The sequence below is a fragment of the Cuculus canorus genome, chromosome 2 (genome assembly GCF_017976375.1).
Source record: "Cuculus canorus isolate bCucCan1 chromosome 2, bCucCan1.pri, whole genome shotgun sequence".
Taxonomy (NCBI): Eukaryota; Metazoa; Chordata; class Aves; order Cuculiformes; family Cuculidae; genus Cuculus; species Cuculus canorus.
Window position 1 is genome coordinate 151,364,299 of NC_071402.1, and position 21,580 is coordinate 151,385,878.

At 37.1% G+C, this 21,580-nt stretch overlaps 1 protein-coding gene across 3 annotated transcripts in view; it reads left to right on the top strand.

Annotated features, from left to right (window-relative positions):
• LMBR1 (limb development membrane protein 1) overlaps positions 1-19,774 on the top strand; it is a 78,983-nt gene extending 59,209 nt beyond the window's left edge. For all 3 annotated transcript variants that reach the window (XM_054058240.1, XM_054058239.1, XM_054058241.1), the window contains 8 exons: positions 988-1,068; positions 1,895-1,971; positions 2,205-2,282; positions 3,180-3,253; positions 3,489-3,579; positions 5,026-5,092; positions 9,333-9,494; positions 12,098-19,774. In XM_054058240.1, the coding sequence (XP_053914215.1) occupies positions 988-1,068; positions 1,895-1,971; positions 2,205-2,282; positions 3,180-3,253; positions 3,489-3,579; positions 5,026-5,092; positions 9,333-9,494; positions 12,098-12,180 (713 nt within the window). In that variant the 3' untranslated portion in view covers positions 12,181-19,774. The remainder of the gene's footprint in view (positions 1-987; positions 1,069-1,894; positions 1,972-2,204; positions 2,283-3,179; positions 3,254-3,488; positions 3,580-5,025; positions 5,093-9,332; positions 9,495-12,097) is intronic.
• The last annotated feature ends 1,806 nt before the right edge of the window (positions 19,775-21,580 follow it).

A 21,580-nucleotide genomic window follows, 5' to 3' on the forward strand; every position in this document is an offset into this window, starting at 1 on the left:
GTAGAGGAGAAAGAGTTGCTGAGTAACTTTTAGGCAGAAAATTTGCAAGGGAGAAAGGAATTAATATTATGGTTGTCAGTTTTTAGCTGGTGTAGAGGAGAGAGTTTGAGGAGGAACACAACAGTGGCATGCATCTGCTGTAAACTGTAAAAGGAAAGTGAAAGAATGTTGTCTCTTGAGTGGTTGTGAGGAAGATATGATTGTGGTTGTCAGAGGGAGCTCTGTGGCACAAAGACTGAGCAATCAGGCGAACTGGTAAGAGCAGAAGATATGTTAACAGCCAAGTCAGCTGTAGGGAACGTGAGTTTGAATAAAAATGACTGGGAAGGGGAGGAGAGGCAGAAGTTGAAACTCGAGGTCCAGCTACCAGCTTAATTAGTATGAAGGCATTATTTCTTACCAGCTTTGTCTTTAAGTTGGTAAGAAGTAGTGTCTGGCTGCCCAGGAAAGTCGTTGAGTCACCATCCTTGGAGGTATTTAAATAAGAGATAGAGGAGGTGCTCAGGGATATGGTTTAATAGTGGATAGGTGCAATTGGACTTGATGATCTCAGAGATCTTTTCCAACCAAATGATTCTGTGATTCCTTGATGGTCGTCCAGAGATTCTTCATGTCTTGTATCTCTGTATGATTCGTATACCAAGAGTGAGACGTTTGAGGCATCTTGTGTCAGGCTGCCGCGCTATAACTGGCTTTTATACCTGTGCGACAGTTCAGTCAGTAGAGCTGGTCAACAATTCAGGCGGGGATCGCAGAAGGTCACAGTGAAACCTCTGCTGTGTGGAACTCCTCTGGTTAGACAGAACTAGAAGATTCTTGACTAAGCCTCTGTTTTCTGAAAAGTACATGAAGAGTCTCAAAAACCACCTACAGTTTAAAGCCACAAGTGTTGATGCCATGCTTCCTAAATCTGAACTGTCACAGTTTGTCTTTCAGTACTGTAGTTAGTCTCATCCAACAGAAAATAACTGTTTTCTGTTTTAAAAGGTGTGTCTTCCATGGTGGAATACCAGACAGCAGAGCTGGAACGGGAGCTAGAAAAAGTGAAAAGCAGGAAAACGAATCTAGGTAATAAACCTTTTTCTACTCTTTCATCTGAATTACAGTTTAATAAATGGCCTTAAGATACTGTGTTTAGCTTGTAGCAGTCACTTGATGGACTCCAGTTTGTTCTTAACCAAATTTGTGTATCTGCAGTCCTTTCAAATAGTCAGTTTCTGCAAATACATCACATGGTACCATTGCGCCATCTAACAAACACATTTAAGTAGGGAGTCTGATTTGGATCATATTTTTAACATATTTTTTGAGAAATTCTAGTTCTCTTCCCTGCGTGGAACTCAATAGCATGGTCCTTTCATATATAATGATATGCTTATGTTCAAAGGCTTGCAGGATTTTGCATTTATTTGTGAGTTACGTGCAAAACTATGACTGTGGTAAGAAAGGATGCTAATGATGTCCAGTGAGTTAGCCTTGCCTGTCTTGCCTTATGATTTAAGAGGAAGATACTATTTAAATATTTGAAATTCCCTTCTGTCCCTTTAGGCCATACTAGAATATCCACGTGAACAGCATATTTTAAAATTAAATGTATTTTAAAGTTTACTGTACCGCTGTATGCCAGGGAAAAAAATTTGATGGTGAAATATTCTTCTAAGCAAGAAATAAAAATATGCTTCCTTATTGTCTCCCCAGCCTTTGCTGAAGAGGCTTGATGTTTTTGTACAGCTCTTCAGGGTGGATATTTTACGAACTGGTTGATGTCAGTTCATGATAAAATTACTTTTGTTGTCTATAGTTATAACAAGAGCGTTTAGATATTGGAATACTTTTTACTTATTTTATTCCAAGGTGTTCTATGGTACTAAGCCTCTTTTTCTTCTTTGAACAGAACGGAGGAAGAAAGCTTCTGCTTGGGAAAGGAATTTAGTCTATCCAGCTGTTATGATATTGCTACTGATTGAGACGGTAAGAATTTTTGTTCTTTTTTCTTTTTTCTCAAAAAAAAAAAGTGTGAAGAATTCTGCAGTCATTTGGGGGAATAGTTTTAAAATTCTTGAGTGATGCATCTTTAAGCAACAAACTTTTCTTTTCTTGACCATTTTAAAAGAACTTAACATGAAATCTGGTGAGGGTACATGTGTATATCTTAAAAACATGGAATATTTTAAAATAACAAGACTGTTTCTACTTCTTTTTAGTCCATCTCAGTCCTCTTAGTTGCTCTCAACATTCTTTACCTGTTGGTTGATGAGACTGCAATGCCAAAGGGATCAGGGGTAAAGTAAACTTGTCTTACGATTTTTAATAACTTTAGTAATGCTTTGGAGCCCTTACAAAAGAACTGCTTTACAGAACTTTACGAAAGAGAACTGCTTTAGTAACATTGAAACTACTGAGCCTTAAGCCTTCTAGGTTTTGGTCTTGTGCACGTGAACATTTATTACATGTAATTTTATAGCAAGTACTCAACAAAACTAGTCCAGAGCCTTTATGAAGATACAGCGATTAAGTAATCTAGAGTTTGCATTTTACTCATACCTCCTATTTTTATACAATCTAGAATTGTTCAATTGAAGAAGCTATGTTAAAAAACACTATGAAGAGCCTGTCTTGTGTTTGAGTTCCTCTTACAAAACATGATATTTTTTCCTGTTTTGTGGTACAAGTACTTCAAGAAAGTTAACAGCAGATTGAGTAGTGGTGTCTTTAGTCATGAGGAGTGTTTTATTAACTTGGTATTGCTTTCTGTGGTGTATAGCTGTATCTAACCTTGTAGAGCTGTAAACGTTGTTCAGTGGTGATGGCTGCTGTGCCTGTGGTATTGCAAATAACTGAAGTGTCTTCTTTTGAGACTTCTTATTTATTTTCCAAAGTAATGGAGTACGTATAAAATGCAGTGTGGTGGGTAGGTGGCTGAAATGTGCATGAAATGTGAATCGTTATACCTTCTGTCTTAGTAATAACGCATTTCGCTAAAGCTTGAAAGCTTGCTGCTGCAATTAGATAGGATGAGGGCTTTGCAGATCAGAACATCGGAAGGATCCTTAAATACTGAGTTGAGAAAAGGCTGTATTTCATGCAAGATGTTAGTTTTTTTAGTCCTGGCAGAAGTTAGCTTTATGAACAGTTGTTTGTATCTTATTCAATGATGTGAAGTATTTTTCTCCTTGTAGGAGCCAGGAATAGGAAATGCCTCCCTATCCACCTTTGGTTTTGTGGGAGCAGCACTTGAAATCATTTTGATTTTGTATCCTTTCTTTAAGAATTCTGTCTGTTAACAACTATTCTGTCCATTTTTCTGGGACACTGGTAATTTACTAAGACACTTGCCTGGAAAGAAGAAAGAGATAGGTCAGTCCTTCTCAAGCACTCGAAGTGTTTTTGTTTTTTTTTCCTTTGGTTCTTAAGACTTTTAGGAGACTGCTGAGAACTTGAGTGAAGCTTGCATTCCTTGGAGGTTCCTTTTTCCTTGATTCTCACAGCTATCTTATGGTATCCTCTGTCGTCGGCTTCTACAGTCTTCGTTTTTTTGAAAATTTCACTCCCAGGAAGGATGACACGACTATGACAAAGGTAAAGTAAAGTCTGTGATTGGGATGGCCCCCTCCTCTCTTTCTTGCCACCCAGGACAAACTGACTCTTAGTAATTGTCCTGAATGGCTCATTTGCAGTGATCAGTATTTGTTTGTAAGCTTGGTAAACACAAACTGGAAGATTTTCAAAATGCTGAATGAGTGGGAAAAAGGATGTGCTCTGTTTAGTTTGGATGGCATCCATTCACTTGTAAAAAGCTGGGAATAGCAGAGCTTGTTAACTAGCTATAGAAAAGCTAGTGAAAGAACTTTTTTCAAAGGAAACGTATTGCTAATGAGTAACTTTGATTGTGCTAACTGTACTTCAGGGAGCTTGTTTGAAATCTGAAGAACTTGGTTGCTAGAAGTAATACAGACAAAGTAATTCAAATTTGAATAATTAAACTAAGACTGAAATTTGAATAATTAAACTAAGACTGAGGAGGTCTGTTCAGCAACATTCTGCAGTCTGAGGCTAATTTGACTTTCTACAATTTATTGGCTTCAGAATAACAAATACTGTTACCTAATGTGGAAGAACATGCTTAGGCTTTGGGCAAAATATTCTTACAGCTGACAAAGGGAGGTGTTCAGTAACCAAGGAACGGATGTTGAATTTAATTATTTTTTTCAATGTGTTTTTTTGTTGTTTTGTTCTTTTAAAAAAGTGATGTACAAAGACACTTTTACAATAAATTGTTAGAAGTGAGAAAGTAGGTAAACACATAGAATGGTAGATAGTAGGAATTTGTATGTTTTTAATGCTTTCTGTTGTTTGTTTACAGTACACCAGGAATAGCATAGAAATAAATAGTGAATGCACTACCTGTTTCTAAGTTTTCTGTCCTTTTTTCTTTTGAATTCTGATAGAATCAGAGCTGAAGAAAGTGATCTCTTGTGAGAGAAAGTTTCAATTACTCTCTATAAAAGCTTCACAAAAACTAGAGTAAAATTTAACAGCTGTGAATTTTTTCTTATTATTTAAAGTAGTTAACAGACATTCAGTTGAAAAGAAGCTCTTTGTTGTAATTTTTTTTAAATAATGCTAATCCTGGAAGCACTTACATACAAAGCTTAAGCTGATATAGTCATCTGTTCTAAAGCCATGGAACCATTCTTTTATAAGAAGTTTGCAGGAATTATGTAAATAGTTGGTGATTTGCAAGATGCCAGTCTTGAAGTTGTTTGAATCTAAGTATATGTAACACTGATTAAAAAATCATTTGCTTTTAAAACTTCTCTTGGATCATTTTCATCTTGTGACACAGCATATGGAGAAGTGTGACAGAAGTAAATATTCTAAGTTCCTTTAGGTTCATTTTGGAAAAATGTAACTTTCAGGAATTCTTTTTCATCTTGACCACTGTTTCGCCTTTTATTTTTCTTTTTTTTTTTCCCTTCATCATACTGATGTATAATTTCAATGATGTTTTTTGTTTTCAAACAGATCATTGGAAACTGTGTCTCAATCTTGGTGCTGAGCTCTGCTCTGCCGGTTATGTCAAGGACACTGGGTAAGTGAAATGGAAGTATAAAACATTGTAATAAAACGTATTTAATTGATTAAAAAGAAAAACAACCCAGCCTGTAGCTGAACCTTCCCTATTCTGTATTTAATTTGCCATTTCTTTCAGTAGAAGTAGCATATATATGTGGCCATCTTTTCCCCACCAATATGAGCTGCTGAACATACATTCCATATACATGAACTGCAGAATGTAACTTTTTAAAAAAGATGCTTAGCATTTTCTAGTGAATATATATTTGTAAAAAGGTCAAATTTTATGTTACATAAAAAGGGGAGATAAGTTTAGATATGGAGATTGCTTGCTCCAGGGCAGTATAAAATAGTTTCATGTTCACTGTGAAATGACAGGGCTCAGTTTTTGTGAAAAAATACATTTGGGTGTTTCAGGTGAAAAATTTTTGGTTACAAAATAGTTTGACTCTTTAAGGTTTTCTTAGGAGCAATGATACCAGGATACTTTCATTTTTCCTAAAATAATCTGCTTGCGTTCTTTGTTACTTCAGTTTTCAAATATATGAATTCAGAAGCCGGCATAGTAGAACTGAAGAAGTTCCGATTTTATTGTTAAGAGCTGGCAGCAGCATTTGAAGTGAAAATACTATTTTGACCAGTTGGAAGGACAAAATGTTTTGTTTTTCCACTTTGTTTAATTAGGTAATCTTCAGTTTAAATTCTTGAAGTTAGATTGCAGGGCTGTTACATGTTTAAGCATGCAGGATAGTTGCACCTAATGTGAATTTCATTGGGAACATTAAATGGAACAAACCAAAAATCTTCACCTTCGGCTGTATGAATCTTGAGTACAATCTTAGGCATTTCAACTCAGGCCCACAGACCACTAATGTGTATGCAATAGTTCTGTAGTTGATTTTCTTTTCAACCAGAATGCTGTCAAATCAAGAATAATTTTCCATTAAACTATAGCGTGTACTTTCATGTTATGTGTATCTACAGATAATGAGATATTAGATTTACTTGATCATTTCTGTCACAAACAGTGAAAACCCTATAACACATTTTGGAGGGTTGAATTTTAAAATACACATTCTAGAACTTACACTTTGAGAATCTGTACTAAAACTTCACAGAAATGCAAAAGAATAATTTGAATATTTCAAGTAGTACAGTTTTAAAATATAGTGAGTACGATAAAGATCAAAGAAGTCAATTCTAGCACTTTGTGCAAGACGTTCTGTTGAAAAATTAGTGTTTTAGAATAGAATTTTAAGGTAAATGTTGTGACCACTAAATTACTGCATTCATAATTTGTTTAAAAAAAAAAAGTCATTGTTAATCATCTATGAGATTAACAGTTGAAAATAAATGGATTCTGTGGAGGTAAATATACATGCTGGGTGCATTGTTGTCTCATAGGAAACAGATTAATGGTAAAACTCTCTTAAAAAAAAAAAAAGACTAACAAATGAAATTCCTGAATAGTTTGCCATAGAGATAGATAAAAGAAGAAAAAAGATGGAACAATTAACACAGAGCTAACAAATGCACAGTCACAGCTGTCCAAACAGGATTAATGGACTGTATTAGAGTACAGTGAGTCATGTGGTGCTTTGCAAAAATATCAACATGTGTTGCACTACATGCTACCGCCCTTTGGCACTGAATAGATGAAAAGAAATAAATATGTTAAGCAGATTCATAGACTTTTCACCCTATTAAAAAAAGCGAGTTTCTAGACTGTACAGAAGAGACTAGACTTCATCGTTATGGGAAAGGTAAAGAAGCAGAAGCTATCTAATACGTGGACTCACCTCTTTCAAGTTTTAAAAATAGAAATATGAGAAGTTTTTTATGTGTTTCTTAGCATTCTCATTAAATGTGTAGGTGGTGGATGTCTCTAATTGGTCATTCTTTTAGAACTCAAGGGAAGTTATTGGTAAAATAAGTTAACTCATCTTTTCCAGACCTTCTCAACCTTTTGGTAGTCCTTGAAAAAAGTTTTCCACCAGCATCACATTGCTAACACTGTGAAATATATTGGGAACAGAGTACTTAATAGCCAGCAGTAGAGAAACAAGGAATTGCAAATGAAATTGAATTTTCTGATATACAAAAGTGTTCCTAAAATTGTGCTCTTTATTATGGTTAATTTAATGGTGATTTAAAGCTTTTTTTGTATATACAGTCTAGAAATATACTGTTCCTTCTTTTTTACCTGAACAATTCTTTAATATTTTATTTGCTAAATTGTTACCAGCTTTATTGGATGTGTAGTTGTGCCCACTAGAGATGTGGTTCACATACTGCTCAGATAACTGAGGATTCTTTCAAATAGCAGTATTTAGATCTTTTTTCTGTGGGCTGAGTAGATAATACCATTGGAAAGTCAGCAAGAGCTGTTTAATGCTTTTCTTCCACAAGCTTACAAAATGATACTGAGACTTTTTTTAATTGTACGAGGAAAATGAATGTGACTTGTGGACAATATTTTTTCCTACCTGCTCTAACAGAAATGCCAGGTTTCATTTTTGTTTGTCTGATGTCAGAGTGAATGCCTACTCCATTGCTAGCTATGGAACCCCTTTGGGTAAAGGAGTATCTTTGCTTTTCCAAACAACTCTTTACCCAGTGTTCTACCCTTTTTGTTTCTTTTCCATTAAATGTCTGGAAGCCTATGCGTTCAACCCCAACTTTCAATTTCCTTGTAGCTCTGCAGTCTGACTAAACCACTCTCTGCTTCTTTGAAAATATTCTTAAGGCCACTGTCTGTTTGGCTTCGAGTGTGAAAGCAATTCCCTGTTTATTATCCTTCATCTGTTCACCAACTGATTCAGTCAGCCAGCTTCTTCTTGTCCTCAGACTGTCTGTGCTTTTTTGATATTTTTGCCTGTCTCTCTTGCTATTTTCATCAGCTTCCTTCTCTCGTTTTTTTTTTTTTTACTTTATCCTTTGAAACTTTTCAATTTCATGCTTTTCTTAGATACTAAATTTGATTTCCTCTGTTTTTATTTAATTGACTGATGCTGAGTACAAGAAGTGTACATACCTTTTAACGTGGTTATAGCTGTCTGTAAGGTACAATGAGATAGGTAAGTGCCAGGTTCACCTTTGAAATGAAGGTGACAGATCCTTAATTCTGTCTGTCTTCAGTTATTGTCACTGTTGAAGTCATCTTTCTTAAAAGCCCCCCCACCCTTTTGAAATAAGATGATAGAAAACTCGCTTCCAAGAGCTTCAGAGCCAGGGCTATTCTCCGATTACCTGGTTTTCTGCTGTCACTTTCATTCTGGGACAAGCTTTCTTCCTTCATGTTGTGTTGTTCTCAGCTGTGGGAGCTTCACTCTGACATCAGCTGTGCCTAAAGATTTTTTTTTCAATATTAATGACTCATGAGTCCTAGACAACTGTGAGCTGGGTATCATCTCAATATTCTGCCCTTTATTCAGTGCAGTGCTTGATGTAGACCTGGCAAAGGAACAACCTATCATTCTTCCTTTCCTGCTTTCTGGGATGTACCCTGTTGCTTGTAGACGCTTCCACATTTTGGAAGGATTTTGCTCACTCACCTTTAAGTGATTGAGTAGCCTTTGATCAGCACAAAGACCAGGTGTCAGGATTATGAGGTCTGCTGTGAAGATGGACTGTCAGCGCTGTCTTTGAGCCAAACTCTTTTCCTTCTGTGCAGCTGCTCTGGCTGTAATGGTGGGTACATTTAGGAGAAAAACTGTAATTGGAAATGTGTCTTTCAACTTTGATTCCAAAAGCAGTAGTTCTGGAAAAAACACTTAAAAAGGCTTATTGCTGGCTGTAAGATGTGATTCTCGTGAAAAGGCTTTTTGCTACCAGTATTTTAATAAGAAAGCCCATGGTGCATTTTATCCTTTCCTAAAGTAGACAGGATTTCATAGAAACTGAGATTTCAAGCAGTTGTCGTACTGGTACTATTTTTTCCTAGTTATGTTTATTGAAATTATTAAAGCAGAGTTCTTATCTAGGATAGAAAATTTACTTCAACTTGCATTATTCAAGCATTTTACGAGGGAACTTAAACATTTTGACTGATAATTGTGTCCTACCATTTTATAGTGGTTAATGAAGGGAAAAATGACCTTGAGAACAGTCAGAAGATTCTGTGTTTAGCCATGTGTCTTAGTGTGTTGTCTGAAAGAATTTTGCTTCCATATGTAAAAAGCAATACAATTAAAATTTTGTGTTTCTTAAAAATATAATCAAGATTTTGATGCAAATTTTTAATGCAATTTTAACAGGAATCACCAGATTTGATCTACTTGGAGACTTTGGAAGGTTTAACTGGCTGGGAAACTTCTATATTGTATTATCTTACAACTTGCTCTTTGCTATCATGACAACATTATGTCTGGTCAGAAAGTTCACTTCTGCTGTGCGAGAAGAACTCCTGAAGGCATTAGGTAATATAGCACTGGAAATTTAGTTTGTACTTGAACATTTCCTTTCTTCTGTTATAACTTCTTTTTTGTGGGGGTTCTAGAAGTTAAGGAGAGAATGCATAGCTTTGTCTTTTTTTTTTTTTTTTTTTTGAGTGTTGACAGGTAAGATACAATGTTGGTGTTCTCAGATGTATTGTTCTGTAGTTAGATTTTCAGCCTTTTGAGAGCGCAGAGACAGTCTCATTGCTGCTGAGAAATTTTGCCAAAAGAAAACCTGAGCTTGTATGTGGGTTGGCTTATTTCTTTTTTGTTTAAAGCAACTTATTAATTCCCTAGAAGTAGTTCAGTGGAAGTCTTACCTGTTGTGATTTTTTTTTTTTTTTGAGCACTACATGTTCAGAAAATCTTTTCACAGAATATATAGAATTTTAGTTACTGGCTGAGTAAAAGCTGTATTATAATCAAAATTTTGGTCAAAGTGTGGATTCATGTTTCTTGACTATAGAAGAAAGGCTTGAAACATATTTGATACTAAGAGGATAAAATGTATGTATTTAGCAGTTGTGCTGTTACTACATGTTACCTTTATTAATTAATGAAACTCCTAACACTTTAGACCTCTAGAGTAGTGTTTGCTTAAATTGAGAGGCCTAGTGGTGAAGCTCCAGTGTTTATAACTGTGGATTCTCTTTGTAGTACCTAAAAGATACTTACGTTAGTTTTCAACAATTACTGCTTTCTAGAGTTGAGACCCTGGTAAACAAAATCTGAGCACTTCCTAGTGCGCACCTCTGCTGGTGGCGATTGAGTTAAAATCAAACCTACTAAATAGGGAAATAAAAAATGTCCAGTAATGTGGGATTAAAATAGGCCATTCTGTGTTTTGTGGTTTTTTTTTTTCATGTTGAGTTTTGAAGCTCCGGGGAAACAGATTAGAGGGTCAGGGGGGTTGTAAATCTGTCCATTGATTTTTATGCTGCAGATACTTTCAGAGAAGCTCCATTGTTGATTGAGACAGATACATGGTATGAGTATGATGTGTTTGACATTACCCCCCAGCTTTTATTCAAGGCTGTTTTTTGAGAAGACCTTGATTAGTCTTTCAATTGACTTGTATAATGCTGGGGTTTTTTTTGTGCAACTGTTTTGACTGTAAAGGGATTACTTCGTATAATGTAATGGCTGTTGCAGAGTTCTGAAGGAAATAAATTAACATCAGTCAGCGTGGGCTTATAGCAACAGGTCTGCTGAAACTTGGAAGTTTGTCTTAAAGCAAATGATGTAAAAGATAATTCATGGCACTTTACTGTATTAAAAATAGTATTTAATAAAATATATGATATATGTTGAAAGTAGATTAACAAATAAAAATGCAAGTGTAGTAGGATAACGGTCACTGAATGGCACCATTCTAATGGATTTTTTTAGGGATTGATTTTGCCCTCTTGCTGTTGCATTCCATGGGATTTTGTGTAAATACTGTGATTCAAAATGGAGAACCAAAGTAATTGGTAAAAGGTTTGCATTCGACGTGAGCAGGGAGTTATAAATTCTCAAGAGTTCCTGACACAATCTGGGTTTGCTTTCAACACTATGCATAATAAATAGTGTCTGTTTAAAAACTGGCACATTGAATTCAAAGAATGAGCACCAAAATTTGTGTGCTCACTTCTCCCCCGTGCTGAAAACTATGACACTGAGGACTAGAGGTTGGTGGAGCATCAAAGCTAATTAGTGAAAGGTAAATTCTTGCTTTAGGCCTGTGAGCAAAAGAATTACTGTAATATTAGGACTTATGGATAATACAATATTGAGTAGATTTTTCTTATTTAGTAGTGCAGTCAGTTTTGGAATTCCAGTGATGCAAGAAATTTAACTCAGTGTGTTATGGTGCTTTATTAAAAAATTCAAAATAGTCTGCACTAAATGGGTAAGAAGCTCTTTCCATTTTTGATCCTTAATTTTAGAGAAAGCAAGGAATGACTGAAATTATGCCCCTTGTGAATGAAGTATGGTTAAACTTATCATCTTTCTTCACCTCTTTCTGAAAAAAGAATAGTTTCACTACTGGCATGGGGCAGTGTGAGAGACTTTAATTAGCACTTACAGTAGAGACCCGTGCAATAGTGATTCTGTGAAATGGCTGGAAATGGAGATAAACAAATCAGTATTGACGTAGGCCTAAAAATATTTTTAGACACATAAACAGCTTAGACAGGTGATGATCACATTATCTTAAGATCAGCAATGGATGCTTTTCAGAAAGATGCTATAGTTTAAAGGAAATATTTTTTTGTTGTTTATTGTTAATTGTTTTGGTCTTTGTAGGTTGACAGAGCGAAGGATTGCATGTCTCTGTCAATTCATAACATCGAAGTCTGATTTAAACAACGTGGAGTTAGGCTTCCATGTTTGTCCATTGCAATGGACTTTTTTCACTTAACACACTTGAGGGAATTTTCCAGGATTAATTCTTACCAGAGCTGAAATGTCAGTTCTGGGCTTCTGCAAATGTGAGGTCCTTAATCAAAAAGTAGGATTTGGTTTGTATGTATTGTTTTGAATACTTGCATGCATTAAACATAGAGAATATCAGTTTTTCCTTACTGTGTAATGTTTTACAGGATTAGATAAACTTCATCTGTCAAACAATCCAAGAGAATCAGAGGCAAAGCCGGCTGCAAATGGGCATCAGAAAACACTGTGATTAACAGTCATCTGCAGTCAACAGAGCTGAAAACATCAACCTCATGGCATTCCTGTCATCTCATCAGCATTTTTACATTGATTGTATTTGTTGATAATTTGGGTCCAGCCTTGTCTCATTTTTATTCCACATGCTGTGTGCTTCTGAGGAAGTTAGGTATATCAGTCTTCTCTTTCCAGTGAACTTTTGGTCTGCTTGTTTATTTCCTAGGAAGTTAATGCAGGAGGTGCCTTGAAGACTGGAAGCTGAAGAGAATAATGCATTCCTTTTTATTTGTTGACAGTCTCGCATCTTTAGATTTAACTTGCTACCATTTGAATGCATAGTACCTCCTGTGTTATACAGACACAGCTATAAAGAATAACTCTGGGACTTGGTTAAAAAAAAATACACTTGAAGCCCAACATGACCCTTGCTGGAAATGCAAACTACTTGGAGTAGGTATCCTTGACAGTAGGTAATTCCACTAAGAACGTGTTAAAAATGAAAGTAACTGGTAGAAATCTCAGTTCCTTTCATGCTGGATGCAATAGGCTGTTTGTAGTCTAATGTCACAAAGCTTTCTTGGAACGCCAGCGTTTTCAGCTTTCGGTTGTTAGCTATAAATGCCATGTTGCTTTACTGGTAGTCAGAAAATGTCTTATCAAATAGAATGAAGTACAAGATGAAGATTAACTTCAGCGTTAAATCTGAGCCTAGTATGCTTTGTAAAAAGCTGTGTAGACCCCCGTCACAGCTCTTACAGTTCTGTAAGCTATTCTGCCGTGGAGGTCACTTACCCTACCAAGTACATCCCTGTAAAATTCTTTATGAACTACTGTGTATAAGCAGTACTTGTTATCAATGCAAGTAGCACAGGCCTAGGAGGCTGCAATTGCAGGTTTTTTACAGTCTTTAGTTTGAAGTAAATTATTTCTCTGAATTTATACTATAGCTACCAGGACTTCTGTTCAGTGGCATAAACTAGTATCTTTCACTAGCCTGTTTTTTAATGTACACATGAACATGTATGTAGGCCTGTATGCGTAGATATTGTAAATTAAGTTCTAAGCTTATAGAGGTGACATAGGTGGCTTGGTAAGTAAAACCTGTGTGTTCAATCTTGATAGTATGAATTTCTGCAGTGTTACAGTTTAACTTCTCAGAGGCCGTAGATTCAGGATGGTATCAGTGAGTGGTAATGTCACTTTTCTTAGCATTACTTCAGCCTTAGGAATCCTATAAGCAGTTTATAGTAAAGAAAACGCCAACCAAAACCCAACTAAGTATTCAAAGCCTGGTTGCCCTTTGGTCCTGCTCTGACACAAGTGATCTTCAAACAGATTGGAATGGGAACACCTTCAGTGTGTGCCCACTATGTAGCAAGTGTGATAACATCCCTGTTTATTTCTTGTTTCTGTAAAACAAAAAAATCTGTCTGTAGTTTGAGGTCTTATACGTGATCAGGTGGTGACAACTACCTCTCCAGTGGGGTTCCGAAATCAGATAAACCTTGTGTCAGAAACTCTTTGGCTGTTCTCTTGAGATGACTGCCCTGGGCTGTCGTAGACCTTATTGCTGTGTGTGTGATTGCGAGCTTTCTTTTGTTCCCCGGAGTGCTTCAGAAACCAAGCTCCGACATACATGAGGACTTCTCAAGGGGTTTTTTGCAGGCTGCCTTTTCTGACTTGAACTGGGACATAATGTAAATACTGCTGTAGTGAATATGATGCTAGAGAGCTGCTTTTTTGTGATTAGTATAAATTCAAGGCTTATGAAACTATTGATGTGTTGTACTGAGTCTTGGAAGACAAAGTAAAATTGCTTGATTTCACTAAGATTTACAAGCATCTTTTCTGTTGTTTGAGTTTAATGCTGACATTTTAGTGAGAAATCTTTATCCGAGTGCAAGTTCTGCAACGAAGAACAGGGAGCTGTAATTAAAAGTTGGTTTAAAATGTGTTTACATTTAAAATATTGAGAGATTTATTATTAGGAGCATCATTCAGGTATTCTCAGAGCTTGTAGCTTTTTATGTATTAGCATTATAGTTAAAAATAACTGCAGTGCATCCACTTGTCGGTACAAGTGATTGTGTGACCAAAATTGTCCTCATCTCTTAGTAGGGCTGGTGAATTGTGATATGTGAGGCTGGTTAGCTTTCTTAAAATATTCGTATTACAACAGTAAAACAGTTATTTAAATATACTCTGAGAAAGCGAAGAAGTGAAATTAAGGAGTAAATCTAGGGAGTGTGAACCAGCATAGGTCTTGCTCCTCATGCTTTTGGAGAGATGGTTGTCCTGGCATTAGGTTGACCTGAGAAGACAGAAGATGGGATTATAATTTGTATTTGGTTTCTGAAAGTGAGTTGGGCAGTTATGTAAATTGAGCAGAGATAGTTACTGCTGATACACACACAAGTTTCAGGCAAGACTTCAGAACTCTCCTTCAAAACAAGTGTTGTAGCCTTGCCTGTTTCCATCCCTTCTGCTGGATTCTGCAGAGAGATGTACGTGTTAAGTCTACATCAGTGAAGGTGTTCCACTGAAGTATGAAGGATGGCTAAGAAGCTGTGTGGTTTCCAGGGTGGGCAAGAAACTCAGAACTACCCTGTGCAACTCCTGACAGTGTTTTGTTTTAAAATCAGCTGTTTATATGGTGACACTGTCTACATTAAAATAGCCTTTGGCCTTGAAAATTACATGCTTGTGCAAAACTTCTTTACAGATAAAATGCTATTGTCAAATATACTGTGTGTAAGATACAGGTCACTATGTACTTTTCACAGAAGCATGTAGTCACTTAAATACAAGCAACTGGTAATTCATTAATGGATATTGACGATACATTCCTAGTATTTTGACTCATGTAGAGTCAGGTGGTCTATACCTTCAAGGTATATACAGCTGATCTTAGTAACATTAACATCTGCCTCACTTCTTAGGAGGCAAAAAGCACATAAACAATTCCATCTTCAACTAGATACCACACAAGACCAAAAAATAAATGTAAACTACATGTTTTAAGTTAGCTGTTTTCTGTGTTGGTAGCACAATATTAAATGCAGTGGCAGGACTGTTGTGGGATTTCTAAGTGTAAAGCACACATACTTATATCACTTTAAGCTAAAAAGTAGTAGTATTGGTTACTGTACAAGTAACTTTTTTTTTTGCATTCATAGGAAGCTTTGTTTACTGTCTGTAATGTGATGTTTATCTTTGGCCCTATTCCTCCAATACCTTTTACCCTGTTGACTGGTTTATTGTCATAGAAATTAAAGGACTTGACAAGTTGTTTTCCTTGTCTATTTCCAAAGTACCACCTCAAGTACCACAGAGGCTTGGCTCTTGCTGTAGTTGAGCCTGTGCAGAGAGGAGCTCATGCAGCGTGTGTTAATAGGATAAACGCACAAATGGCTGCTGTAGCGGCGCTTTCTCCAGAACGGCACCTAGTGAACATGCCAGTGGGAGTGACAAGCGCAAAGGGGGCTGCAGTCCTCCCACCTCACTGTGCCTCTCCTGCTTACCTGTAGGTCTCTACAGCAGCTGGTGTGCTGCTTCAGGTGATATGCCCCATGCTTTGTGGCAAAGACAAGACGGCCCTTTTATGAAAGAATTTACTATCTAAAATAGAAAGGAGTAAGTTAGAAACCAAGAGCAGTTGGCTTCTTCATCCATGTGACCTTCCTTGAATTTTGTGTGTTCTAGGTTATTTTCTTTTCTCTTTCTTTTCCTCCCCAAAGCGTGATGGGCTGAGGTGGTGTATGTACATTTGCTGACCCTTATGCTTGGTGGATTTAAGCAGCATCTACAGCTGTGAAATACCAAATATAGGAAGATAACTGAATCCTGTTGATTTACATATAGTCTGATTTTTGAAGTAACAGTTTTTCAAATCTAGTGAAGTTATTTAAACAGGGATGCTTAATACATGAAGGTCATTTTGATAACCTCTTTAAAAAGAAATGTGCTTAGTTTTGTTTAAAAGTATTCATGTGAACTGTGAACCTTTAAATGTTTTCTAGAAATTAGATCCCTTCCTCCCTGGTGTTAGTGTTTTTGTTATTCTTTTAGTGCTGACTCAAAACAACTAACTCCCCCTCTGCCCATACGTTTCAGGAGCCGAAATATTGAGCTCCTGAATATTGAGTTTACTGTTGGTGAGCTGGTATGTTATTTCAGGCACATTAACAGCATTTGAACTTCACAAAAATGCTTCTTTTGAATTTGTCCCACTCGGGGAGAGCAAGGGATGGCTGACAGCCATCACCCAGTAGGTCCTGACATGGATCCCAAAGCATTCTTGTGTCCAAGGGAAGGCTGCAGATGGTGATAACCTCTGCCACCTTGTTCTGCCTTGCCCAATGCCCTTAACTCAGGCATACAGTCTCTGACGCTGTCATAAGAAGTCATGATGCTCCATTTCTGTTTGAGCTGCGAGGACATCAGTCCTACATGCTGAATTTGGCTACTTTGGGGATTACAGATTCTCAGGGGTCCTGGGTGATAGCTGTGCACGTTCTCGAACTGCAGCTTTTTACTTTCAGCTCCGTTTTGTTGGGACTAAGAGGTCATTCAGGATTTCCTGGTTGTATGTTTCTGTGAAGGCCGTTCTGTGTTTGGATGGCTTCTTGCTGTCTAGAGAATGCCGCATGGTTCTGAATAGAACCATGTGCCTCTGGAATTCATCCAGAGAGGATGCAAGTTTTGTTTAAACAATTAAAGTCCGACAATGTTGGTCATAATCTTGAGAAGGAGAACACATCTGGTGGGCAATTAACACTAAGTGTGACTTCCAGAATCCCCACTGTGCCCAATAATTTTTGGGCAGGGTGTGGGAAATGACATGGAGCTCACCTGTGCAGATAGTATGTTTTACATTCTTTTTATAGTCAATCTTTAAAGTTCTATATTTCTAAAAATTTATTTTAAATCCTCAAATTCATGAAATTCAGGGCTGATGAAACTTTTTTTTTCCTAAATCTATCTAATTTTTGAAGACATCTGACATCTTGGCTTGCTTTCCTTTTTCATGTTTTGAAGTTATGCACCATCTTATTTAGTGGCATTGATGTTAATAATGGGCCTTCTTCGTGAGGGAAGCAAAACGTGAAATAACAGAACAAAACAATCTATGATCTATCAGAATGTATATCAGCAGGGAACTTAAATGGGAAGCACCTTGAACTCTTCTTTCAAAGAGAAAGAAGGAACATGGATATCGTTGGTGTACAAAAGTTAACTCTATGTTCTCCAAACATGCCAATAATTCACTAGCACTGAAAAGAAGTTCTTCTAAAAACCAGTTTTGTGTTTCACAGTGCAAGAGTATCCTTGACTTTAAAATTTATAGAAGCCTGTGAACTTGCCTGAAAACCTGAAGATGCTTGCTTGTTCTATATTAATTACCATATTTTTCTAAGTAACTTTTCCAGTTTTGTTTATTGCTCATAGATTATTATTGTTTTATATACATAGCATTAAATGTTTTAAGAAATAACGTAAGATGACTCAAAGCAGTCAAAGTGATAGTGTCAGAAATATCCCATAAACGTTGAAAAACCTAACATATCTAAATCCAAGTTATTCAAAAGCTGTATCTGTGTGAAGGCCTCACATAAACACAGGAATTGGGAAATCCCAGTACTTAAAGACTTTAGGTATCCAACTGTTTGTACCTATATCAGCACTTTGGGATGCTGCTTATAAATTGCTTCTAAATGTTTGCTATATATTAACCTCAAGTGTGACTGTTGCTTCCCCCACCTATCCCTTTACATAATTTTTATAGTCGGCATCACTGGATGAAGCTCTGTGTGTGAAGAGTGCTTTGTTTTGCATTCCTCACATATTCAGTTCTTGTGTAGATATAAATTGCAGGGCACTTCGGCTGATTTTAATATCTTCTTTTCCCACATAGTCGATACAGAGGCATTCCCTACTTAGAAGTGTTCTTCCGTTGCGAAAATGTTAATATTTATTCATTCATTTGCACTTGATATGGTTTTTACCTCTAGATTCCATTAAAACAATTCTGTCATTAGAGTGTGTCCTCTAACAAATTACTGAGAACTCATGAAAGTTGGAATTAGGAGTGAAATGGAGATGGTTTAGTCATTGCAGATGCATGTGCTGTTAACTTTCAGTAGTGTGTGGCAACCAGCCCACTTGTCAGTGAGAGAAGAACGTGCTTGTACAGCCCATGCTGATGACACCAGGGTACCCGATGTGCTGTGGAACCACTCTTCAGTTCTCTTCTTTGTGATTTATAGAGTAAGACTGCAGCTCTTGATGTGCCTTGCAGCCTTACTTGATTGGATAGAGAGATGCATTGTTCCAATCTGTTGATAGTGCACAGGTCTCTCATGTTTAGATCAAACTCAAACTGTGCATGGTGCCAAGGTAGGACTCCTTGTGTGTTTTCTGTACCTTTTGTCTTTCATGTGTATGAGCATGTTTTGGACCTTCTCTCCCTGTGAAATCCAGAAAAGCAGCACGATGATGGCACCTGTATCGTGTGTATGATAGATCTGTCTAAATGCCTAAAGAGAAAACTAACTGGTGCACGACTTCTGTTTTCACCCAACCATAAGTTTTCCCAGTCTGGGCCAAAATCAGATTTACAAAATCTGTGCAGGTAACTTTCTCCTCCCTAAAGCAAAGTTGAGCCACTTTTAATTTTTAAAGCTAGATTTCAGAGTGTCTTTGTTTTATTTGGCCTGACTTCTATTACTTTAATACAAGTGCATAGAAAAAGAAGATACATTTGGGTCATTGATTTGAAGCCTAAGCAGATATGAAACACGCAAACACAAAAAATATGGTTAGACTACTTTCTTATGGTGCATGGAACCCAACCTTGTGTTACCTAAATAGGAAAGACACATTACTTTTGTCTTTATGAAGTTTTGGTCTATAAAATTCACATTGAGGAAACTGAGAATATTCTCAGAATGCTGCTGTCCGTCTTGTCAGATGGGATCAGGGTCACATGGACTTTGGTGACGTGACCATAAAAACTCAGTTCTGAACTAGCGTTTCTATGGATGTTGCTACTGATGGCACTATAGCAATGGCTGCGGATATCTTCTGTCGTGCACTTTCAGGTCATTTGCTGTAGTGTTACTGGTTAAGATTTCAGTTGACAAAAAAACCCATTGTGCACAGTCTTAACTGTATGTGAGGCTGTGAGATGTTCAGTGCAATCAGCAATCACCTCTTGGTCCAAATTTTGCTAAAGGCTTTTTAAACTACAGGCTTGAGCAACTTGGATGTTCCTTTCACATGGCTGAGTCTTGGACCAAGGTAAAATATAGTTGAGAGATTATGCTATTAGTGTTACTGCAATCAGAACAATTTTCTTTGTACGTACCTTCTCCCCACCAAACCCTTCCTGGTTTATTTTAGGTCATTCAGAAATATGTTTTATAATGTTCTTAGTTGTGGATACTTTGCTGTGTTACAAAATTAAATGCAAATACTTGCCGCATTAGCCAGGTTGAATTTTTTTATGAAAAGCAGTGGTTATGTGCTTTTCCTTTGTTTGAAATATTTCACTGAGTGTTTTGTAGGAAGATTTTTTTTTTACTGTTTTCAATAAAGTGTGATTTGTAGTGGGGTTTTGCTTCTTTTTTTAAATCTCTTTTTATTTTAAGCAATGAAAAAAAATCCTCTGTGGCATCCTAAATTATCCTGTCAGTAGCTGCTGTGAATAGTTACATTCCCCTCTGTTCTTCCTTCCTCCCCTCAAATTAATGTGTTTTTGAGTTTGTCATATTGTCAAGTTTATAAAATATGTGAGATATGGTATGTGATGAGATATTCCTGTACATTCAGAGGCATTACAGCCCTTTGTTTAAGACAGGTGCACAATTAATTTGATCCCCCTATTTTAGGCAAGTGGGATTTGCTCATAGAAGAGTATGCTGGTTATGTAATGTGCAAGTAATTTTCAATAGCTTAATAGTTTGACTGAAGGGCAATTTTTATCTATTAAGAACCTGATCACCACGTTGCCTAAACTATTTGAAACTTAAACAGCTTCAGACTTTCTTTCCTATTTCATGGGAGATTTTGATAAAGTTCAAGAATCGCGTAGCTGGCAGCGACCTGGAGACATCTGATCTGTCCGCCAGCAGAGGATCAAACATGCCTACGTTACTCCTGGTATTTAACCAGCCTGGCAAGCGCTATCTGCAGCGTGATTTCTGTGCTGGCTCTAGGCAGTATATTCCAGTGTTTAATTGTCCAAGGTTTCCTAAATATCAGATGTGAACGGCCCTTGCCAAGCTCTAATCTTTAATTTGGTTCTCAAGTGTCCGTAGTAAGACAAGTCTTTCTGCTTGCATTGGCTTTTTCCATGCCTGAAAGGTTACATTTCCCTTTATCTTCTCTGTAAGACGTGATCCCTAATTCCCTCAACTGTTCTATGTAGGCTTCTTATCACCCTTTTTTCTGCCTCTGGAGACCCTTGTGTTTCTTGAAACCGAGAGCTCAGGACTGGACACAGAAACCTGCAAACCTGCTGATCTTTTGAACCAGCAAAGTTAGTTGACTGCTATTAGGTTTGCAGTTACTTATAGGTAGTCCATGTGTGGATGAATTGCGAGCCATGGGACAAGTAGGCCTGATTAGTTGCATGATCTGTAGAATCTTGTTGCCGTTTGCAGCTGGTGTTCGGTGCTGATTTAGAGGTTAAAAGGATCACTGATTTAGAGGTTAAAAGCATCAGGTCCTCGGACTCCAGTGATGGACCATTATCCTTCAGAGAAAGCGGGATCTTAATCACTGAACTTTCCCAAGACAAATACACTATTCTTAATGAGCACAGCACAGAGAGTACAGCGGTGTTAGTCAAAGGAAGTGTAGGACTGAGCTGAGTATTGGTTATTTGTTGGGAAACCAGTGTGTCTGCTGTGATATCAGTAAAAGGCATGATAACCAAAGAGAGAAGATGCGTCTTATGTCTTGTCCTTGGCTTTTATGACCTACTGCCTTAAAAATATTTCTGCATGTTGTATGTAGGCCTAAGCAATCTCATCGTCATGAGCTCCAAGGTGCTCCCATGAGTGCTCAACAAAATAAATACTTAAAAGCAATGAATACTTTGCTTAAACTTAATCATCTTGAATGCAATTGCAGCTCACTGTGGCCACTTTCTCTGATTGCCACCCCAGTGTCTGAAAGTTCTGTAGGAAGTTACTCAAGTCTGAGACTTCTGGTTTTTGACTCTGCTTGAAGACTACTGAAAGCATTTAAGAAGTGTTTGGGAACTTGTACCAAGACCCATGCAATGGTCAGTCCCTTTCCATGCATTTCCTTGGAGTGTAAACTTGATAGGAAAAGAGGGAGCCATCTTTTCGGGGAGGATGGGATGGAAAGTGGGAGGTAAGCTGGCAGAAGGGTTGTTGTCAATGTCA